This window comes from Mercenaria mercenaria, unplaced genomic scaffold, assembly GCF_021730395.1.
Source record: "Mercenaria mercenaria strain notata unplaced genomic scaffold, MADL_Memer_1 contig_5057, whole genome shotgun sequence".
Taxonomy (NCBI): Eukaryota; Metazoa; Mollusca; class Bivalvia; order Venerida; family Veneridae; genus Mercenaria; species Mercenaria mercenaria.
In genome coordinates, this window is record NW_026463338.1 from 1 (window position 1) to 9,278 (window position 9,278).

The 9,278-nt window shown below is 34.0% G+C and overlaps 1 protein-coding gene across 2 annotated transcripts; it reads left to right on the plus strand.

Annotated features, from left to right (window-relative positions):
- Positions 1-95: 95 nt before the first annotated feature.
- LOC128554467 (myosin-9-like) lies at positions 96-8,516 on the plus strand (the record flags this gene model as incomplete). Of its 2 annotated transcripts, XM_053535744.1 has the most annotated exon segments (7): positions 96-280; positions 2,298-2,470; positions 3,442-4,162; positions 4,792-4,945; positions 5,673-5,863; positions 6,536-6,595; positions 8,322-8,516. In XM_053535744.1, coding segments are annotated over 7 exon segments (1,679 nt in total), but the record flags the coding sequence as incomplete, so codon positions are not given.
- Between the last annotated feature and the right edge of the window lie 762 nt (positions 8,517-9,278).

Below are 9,278 nucleotides of genomic sequence, written 5' to 3' on the forward strand. Positions count from 1 at the left end.
ACTTGATCATCTTGGTGTCAGTACTTTAAACTCTTTAATTTGTAACATACTAGATTTAGCAAGATGTACTAGGATTGATTCTTTCTAATTGTAAGGTATAGGAAGTACATCAGACAAGGAAACTATAGAGGAGTTGAGGAAAGAGCTACAGGAACTCAAGGAGCATTTTGATATAGAGAGACGTGAAATAGAACAAGCTTGTAGACTGGAAATAACAGCTGTTGAAGAGAGACATGATCAGGAAAAGGCTGAACTATTCAACCATATAGAAAGGGAAAAGGTAAAAGAACACTGAACTATACCTGTATGCAGTTATGTCAGCCATAGAGTACTTTATATGATGCTGGCGCGAACCTTGCTGTTTTGTTTTGTTAACCAGGTTTTCAACGAAAACCTGAGTTATTAGATTGGGGTAGATGTCGGTCGGGCGGGCGGGCGGCGGCGGCGGCGGCGTCAAACTGGTGTTTCCGGTCAATAACTTTTGTTTCGGTAAAGATATTTGAATAAAACTTGGTATGTATGTAGCTTATATCAAGACAAAGGCTGGGATTGATTTTGGGGTTTCTGGGGTCAAGGTCAAGGTCACTGTTACTTAAAATAGAAAATGGGTTTCCGTTCAATAACTTTTGTTTCGGTAAAGATATTTGAATAAAACTTGGTACGTATGTAGCTTATATCAAGACAAAGGCTGGGATTGATTTTGGGGTTTCTGGGGTCAAGGTCAAGGTCACTGTTACTTAAAATAGAAAAAGGGTTTCCGGTCAATAACTTTTGTTTCGGTAAAGATATTTGAATAAAACTTGGTATGTATGTAGCTTATATCAAGACAAAGGCTGGGATTGATTTTGGGGTTTCTGGGGTCAAGATCAAGGTCACTGTTACTTAAAATAGAAAAAGGGTTTCCGGTCAATAACTTTTGTTTCGGTAAAGATATTTGAATAAAACTTGGTATGTATGTAGCTTATATCAAGACAAAGGCTGGGATTGATTTTGGGGTTTCTGGGGTCAAGGTCAAGGTCACTGTTACTTAAAATAGAAAAAGGGTTTCCGGTCAATAACTTAACTTAGGAATGAGCTATCATGATGAAACTTGGTGTATAGAAAACTTACATAAAGTTGTAGCTTGGGATTGATTTTGGGGTTTCTGGGATCAAGGTCAAGGTCATTGTTACTAAAAATAGGGTTAGGTTAGGGTTAGGGTTAGCATATCTTCTACATGCATGGAGGGATTTTGATGAAAGTTGGCACAATTGTTCACCATCATGAGACGGAGTGTCATGCGCAAGAACCAGGTCCCTAGGTCTAAGGTCAAGGTCACAGAGGTCAAAGGATACAAGAATGAAAAGTTTGTCCGGAGCATATCTTCTTCATGCATAGAGGGATTTTGATGTAACTTGGCACAATTATACACCATCATGAGACGAAGTGTCTTGCGCAGTTCCATTCTTTAGAATTACTTCCCTTTGTTGTTACTATAAATAGCTTATATTGTAACTTTTTCATTACTAGACGTAGGGAAAAATCGAAACCACTTTTCTGTAGTACAACATGCATGTTACATCCAATTTTGAGGTGTATTTTGACCAATCTCTACCTGGTAAGGATTTCTGTGTGGACTTACAATTTTTTTTTTTGTATTTTTTTTTTTTTTTTTTTTTAAGATTAACTTCCCTTAGTTGTTACTATAAATAACTTAAATTGTAACTTTTTTATAATTGACCGTAGGGAAAAACCAAGACCACTTTTCTGTGGTACAACATAGTTGTTACTTTCTAATTTTAGGTGTATTTTAAGGTATCTCTACCTGGTAAGGGTTTTTTTTGTGGACTTAGAAAAACAAAAGAATTACAATGATTACTAAACAACCACAAAATTAAAATTACATCTGCAAATACAGGTGCTAGAGTAAAGAAATTTGCTGTGACGGGTGTATATTGTGACATTCTGGCACTCTTGTTTATTCTTATGAAAAGTGTTGAAAACCTGGTTTCGTGGCATTGACGCGTTTCTTGTTTTGTTTTAATATGTTGTTAATATAATACTTTTTTGAATTTGTAACATATTATACCTTACATTTTAAAACTCCTGGTAAAACCACATGCATGAAAAAATGCATTATAGCCAAGATGGATGAAGAGTATACTGTCAGGAACATGAATTGTTTGCAATCAAACATGGTAGCAGGAATGTGGCATGTCAAACTGCTCTTATAAATGTTCTTGTAAGAGTTGTTGCAATATTGAAAGTAAAGATTTATATAGTTTTGTTTACACGCCATTAACATAATCATTTTACAGGCTAAGATATCAGATGAGTTTGAGAGGCTACAGCAGCAGGCACTATCAGAACTAGCGAGGGAATTACAGACCAACTTTGCCCATGAGAAAGAAGACCTCATACAGAAACATGAATCAGAGAAAAATTATTTACAACAGAAGTTTATGGAGGAGAAAGATGGACTTAGAGAAATGTATGAATGCTAGTCAGAATTCTTTTAAAATTCAATATTGTATAGATAGAATGTACTTACAGTTTTCAACTATTGCAATGTATTGCTTATTGTCTGTTCGACGGTAAGCATTTTGATGTCTTACCAGTTATAAGAGAGTGCTTATTCACACATTAGTGAAATTTCATAAGATTGATGACCCCTATTGTTTTATGGGTCATTATGTCGAAGGTCAAGGTCACAGTGACCTAAACAACTTTTAGACTGACAACAGATTCTGTTCAGTGAGTAAAGAATTCTTTGTCATACAGTTGTCAAACTTCATAAAGGTGCCTGCCTGTGATGAAATATTGCATGAGCGGCAACTGGGGTTTCATCCACCATCAAAGCTGGAAGGTTGCCATATGACCTATAACTGTATCTGTGTGATGTTAAACTCAACAAAACAAACAAACAAACAAACTTCATAAGGTTGTCGCCTTTAGTCAGTAGATGACCCCTTTTGTTTCTGAAGTCATTTGGTCTAAGGTCACGGTCATAGCATACAAAATTACTTACATTCTTGCATAAAAAAGGCCATTATTGGGTGGGGGGTTAGGGGTCTATGTGTTTTACAAACAGCTCTTGTTTATCAAGTGTTCAATATTGATTTTGCTGTTTTTCATTTATACATATCCAAGAGCTCTGAAACAGGAGATAAGGAATATTTTTTTTGTAAAATAACAAAATGACATTGCCCAGAGCAAAGAAGTAACTTTAAATTTATGAATATGTTTGCAGAATTCACATTGTTTATATAGATGGTCAAATTGAGAAATTTACCTATCTATACTGCGTGTACCTTAAAAGCTATTGACATTATTAATAGAAATTGTTAAATGGAGAATTTTTCCTAAATACACATGTGTACACCTTAAAAGATACTGTTACTTTTTCCTCTGATATTCATTGTTACTGCAGTTATTTTGGTTTTATTATCTGTTTTGTAACAGATTAGAAACTGAGCATGAGGAAGATTTACAGAGTCAGATAGAGAAAGTAAGGTCAGTCTGTGAACAGGAGAAGTTCCAGGTAGAGGAAGCATTAGCTGAGACAGAACCTTTCATAAAAAATCTTGAGGAACAAAACACACAACTGGAACATAAACTCACCAAACAGAGGGAACAAAACACACACCTGGAACAAAAACTGTCTAAAGAGAAGGAACAAAACTCACAACTGGAACAAAATCTCTCCAAAGAAAAGGAACAAAACTCACGACTGGAACAAAAACTCTCCAAAGAAAAGGAACAAAACACACATCTGGAACAAAAACTCTCCAAACAGAAGGAAGAAAATGATCAGGAATTGAAAAGACAAAAAACTGAAATGGAGGGAATGTTAACAAGACATATGCAGAAACTTGAAGATGTTGAAAAGCAGAAACAGGAACTAGAGTTAGACTTTAAGAAAGGCAGCAGTGATACAGAAATAGCATTCAGAAAGGAGAAAATGGACCTGAGGAATGAAATAGACAGACAAGCTCAGGATATTCGAGAATTACAGAGACATAGAGCAGAGCTGGAATTAGAGCTCAAACAACAGAAAGATGAGCTTGAATTGTCATTTCGACAAGAGAAACAGGAGATTTTGGAGCTTTATGAAGATAAGATCAGGGAGTTGGAGGATAAATTTGTAGAATCAGAGAAAGCTAAAGATAACTTATTAAAAGAGGTGGGCATGTTTATGTTTGTACTATTACATATACATGATGATATGATAATTTTAAAACTCCTTTAGTAATATTAAGCTTTATTAAGATAAAATGTTAAGATAAGCTTTATTTAAAATTGTATATAATCAACATAAGCATGAGCTAAAACCCCTTGTGCAACAAACTAGGTTTCCAGTAACAGATACTTACCTGTGCTTATCTTAACGCCTGGTACAGCCCTATAACTACTGAGTGCCAAGCAAGAGAGCTACCAATACCATTTTTCACACCTTTGGTATGGCTCAGCTGGTGTTCTAACCCCAGACCACAAGCACTCAAATGACAGCATCACTGAGCTGTTGAGGTGGTATCTTCTGCTGTATTTCACAACAATTTCGTCAACAACAAAAAAAAAAGAGAAAACATCAAGATTTCTAAAGACTTTTAGAATCACTAACTATGAAGACAGTTGTACCATAACTTTATTCTGTTACTACATTGAAACATAATGTCTTTAAAGACTACAACACTCGCATTATTGAGTTCATTATGCCACTGTCTCATTGTGATGTGATTGAGAAAATCTTTTTCCATATATCTCTGATACATATATGGTTAAATGATCAATAAAGAATTTTCATCTTTTCAGGGAGTAGATTCACTACATGGTAAACTCAGGGATGACTTTTACAAACTGTTGGATGTGGCAACAAAAGAAAAACTTGCTGACGAGGAGAAAAAGTTAAATGAACATCTTCAAAAAGAGATGGAAGCTGACTTTGACACAAAGAAATCTGAACTAAGTAACTATGTAGTTTATAATATTTCTTCATTGGTACATACTTATTGAATAGTAATGCAGGACTCGAATTTATATTCCAACAGAATAACTGTTTGGTTAGAATTAAGAAATTCTGTGCGCACAAAATAAAATAATTTTGGAATATTAAAGTTGGTGACTACAATCCCCTTCGCTGAAAAGAAACAAGGTGTTATAAAATCGTAATGATCCTCTTTGTTGATTTTGCATTTTTTAAAGCATTAGGAGTTAGTCTTAAAATTAGTTGTAATGTAAAGAGATTCACTAATCATGTTCATATACCTCTTTTCTTGAAGGATAACAACTATTTTACATAGTTTTATAACATTAAAGATTTTCATAATGTTGCAATGTATTAGCAAAATAGATTATACAGAAGTAAGGGAACTGCCTAAAATGTTGGAAATTTTTATTTAAAAATACACAATGCATATTTTTTGTCAAGTAGAGCATACAGAAAGGTTTTTCAATTGAAAATTTAAGGCTGTAACTTTTAAATTTATGTCATTGACATTTTGAGTCATTTGAATAAAATCTTGTCTGTTACAAACTGAAATTGAAATACATATTTAAGAGAAGACATTTACTATCAATATTGTAGGTCCTTCTTTAGTAATTAACATTTATGACCCATTTAGTCATGGTACCATTAAGATAAACCATTTGTTTAGAAGTATCCTCTATATACACATCCCCTACCTTTATTGTAGGTCATTTGTTTGAGAAGGAGAAGACAGAGCTAGTTGAGAGGTATGAGGATCAGATCCAGTCCATGCGACAGGAGCTGAGCCGACTGCAAGAGAAACTGGAAGAGGAAAGAGAAGTGCTGGCAGAGAGGTTTGACAATGAGAAGGAGGTCATTGAAGAACAACTGGCACAACAACTTAGGGAAGAACTGGAGGTAACTGTTTTCAAGTCAGTTAGATATAAGTACATTTTAATGTGTTAATGTCCAAAAAAGGTTAACGTAAGTTATTATTTCTGTATTCAGATTATATGATACTGTTTACAACAATGTTTGGGATGTACTTATCATTTGTCTTTTAATTACATGATAACAGTAAATTGATCCTGTCACATATTTTCTGTCTAAATATTGCTAGTCAGGCATGCAAAACGTGTAAGGCTCTGTAATGACCAAGATCCATTTCACCTTTTTATTTCTCAGGCTTGAATTTAGCAGTAACTCAAATTTTGACTATGTAGGATTAGATATAAAAGTTATCATTAATAATAATAAATTTATGAAGTTATGTTTTCACAATAACCCTGTAAGGGATTTGAGGTCTTTATATTTGTCACAGATATTCTAAAAATACATACACATTATAGTAGTCCTGATTTAAATGCTGAATATTGTGGTCATCTAGTATCAACACATGAGATGGAATAGGATAGTTTTATAAATTAGTTTTACAAAAATGTCTGCTGTTGCACAATATAGTCTATACAGGGTTACACTGTGTTTAATGCCAAATATGTTTATACCTTATACCTGGTCTTCTGTAAGCAGGAGAAATGCATATCATAATTATTTGCTTGTTAATCTGTGTTTATGTTAACCTGTATCTAGTCTTGTAAATGGAGGAAGAGAGTTAGATTAGGTCAGAAATATCTCAAGAAAAACAAGGAGGTAAAACTGGTATTGTTACACTTCACTCTCACAATGTATATATATAACATGTATAAAAACTTTCACTTGCATGTTGGCAATTACTTTTGTCAAAAAAATGTATTTTTAGCTTGACCACTCAGAGAATAGTGAGAGCTGTTCTACTCATTATATCATGTGGAGGTCAGCATCTTAACTTGGTTAAAGTGATGCTGTATCTCGGTAACAATTATATGGTCTTTGAAATCATTTAATTTTGTGGGCATGAAATTTCATGGTTTTGGTCAAAACGGCAAATTCATGGGGATATGAATTCGTGGATTACAACTTTTGAACATAAAGTGAATGTGAATTTTACTAAGTCTTGTTCGTTGGGATTAAATTTCATGGATTGATTCAACCATAAAATCCACAAAAAATTGTCCACCACGAATATTAATGATTTCACAGTAATTGATTGAAACTTCACACAGTGCTTCTCAGTCATGGGACATACTGAAATAACCAAGTTAGATAACACTTGATTGAATTTAATACAAAATTTGGCCCTTTTTCACTTAGTAAGTTCAGTTAAAGTTTTTTTGGTGCAATTTACTGTCAACATTTTTATCAGTACAGTTTGATTAATTAAACTTATGGCCCTTAGTAAATTTGGTTTTACAATAAAAATTGCAAGTTTTTATGATCACTATAGTAAAATATTAATTTGTGAGAAATTGTAGGAGAATTACTCAGTTAACATAAGTCTGGCCAAATTACGGTCTTTGCTTGACTAAGAAATAGCAGAATGTGCTGTCTCATAGATCTTGGTTTAAACAATATTTATTAAACATAATTACAGTTATTAAAATGTTACACATCAACAAAGAGGATTGAGTAGGAAGCTAATAGCATTTTGTAGAAACTCTCCGCTCTCATAGCTCTTGTTTACATTCATGATATTTACCTAAAATATTTTAGATGAAGGCACAGTGTTTTCTAATTAAGAGCATTTTGTAATAATTAGTAGGTCATTTTGACAACATTAAAACCATACCAGATGTAGAAATATGATATATGGTGGTATAAGTCTGGTAATTTCTCAGTATACTATAATCTTCATTAAAAATATTTTTGTTAGATATGTATCAGCTGTTTAAATTTTACAAGCCTTGTTATGTAATCATTAACATTTATGCATTGCCTATGAAAATCATAATTATTTTATGCAGCTAAATATTCTCCCACCCCATATCAATATTAGCATACATGCTTATATATTGTAATCTTATAGAAGTTTTAGCATTGATCAGAAAAAAATCACTGAAAGATTGGGAAAGAGGTGTGTTCAATTTTGTCCTTTCTTTTTGACTTGTATTTTTACTTCAGTGGTCAGCTTGGATGTCAATTCTTCATATGTAATGTATATGTTACTTGATTATCACTTATTTTGTGAAGATGGCTGATACTGTTGATTGGATAATATTCACAAAGTCTTTATATTTATTAAAAATCCATAGCCAGCGCTTTTCATGAAGCTATAATTATAACTGTTTGTGATAAACATGAGTGTGTCAGTTATATAAGCAGATGGCACACGCAGATTAGTAATAATGCATGACAAGCTGACTTCTAGGAAGCCATGCCAGTATTACGCTATATGCTATCAATGGCAACCTTTAGAATTAATGAAGGATATCTTTGGTCAGAAATAGCAAGCATTGAGCATTGAAATTATAAAACAAAAATGTTATCTATATTTCGATAGGAGGAGTTTTGCCACCAGATGGAGGAGATCAGAGATGCCTATGAAGAAGAGAAACATGAGTATGAGGCTCAGGCCGACCTCCTGAGACAGGAAGTTGAAGAGTTACAGAAAGCTCTTGATGATGAAGACAAAAACAGGAGGAAGATTGATGAACTCAAGAAAGCAAACAACAAACTTCAGCAAGAAAGAAGACAGGTGAACTGTCAATATGTTTTAGCTCGACTATTCGTAGAAAAGTCTAGCTATTTCTACTCACCCCGGTGTTGATGTCGCCGTCACACCTTGGTTAAGTTTTTACATGCAAGTACATACAGCTATCATTCAAAGGCATACAGCTTTGAAACTTATTTTTTTCTTTTTCTAGGTCAATTACCAACCTCACTGGGTCAAGTTCTATAACTCTGACATGTATTTTGAGCAAATTATGCCCCCATTTGGACTTAGAAAATTCTGGTTAAAGTTTTATATGCAAGGTACTATCTCCATAACTGATGCAGATATTGAATTGAAACTTCACATATGCCTTCGGGGTTAAAAAACTAGTTGATAGCAGCAAGTCCCATAACTCTGATATGCATTTTGGTCAAATTATGTTCCCTTTTGAACTTAAAACTCTTCCGATATTTAACATTTTGGGTAATATTTTCCTGCTTCTCGGACAATATTTCGAATAGCTTGGCTGTCTTACGGACAGCCCTTGTTATATATACTCCTGTAAGCATTAGTTTCTAGCTTAGATTTGCTTGATGGCTTTGTGACCAAGTGGTTAAAGTTAGCTCACTGAATCACTTGCCTCTCACCACTGCTTGGGTTGTATAAGTCTTTCTGTAAGGAAACCCTCCATTTGGCTTGCAGAAGGTAGGTAGTTCTATCAAGGTGCTCTCCTGTGACTGAAATATTGCTTGGCGGGGCACCCAGGCTATTTCTCCATTATAAAAGCTGCCGCTTAGACAGACT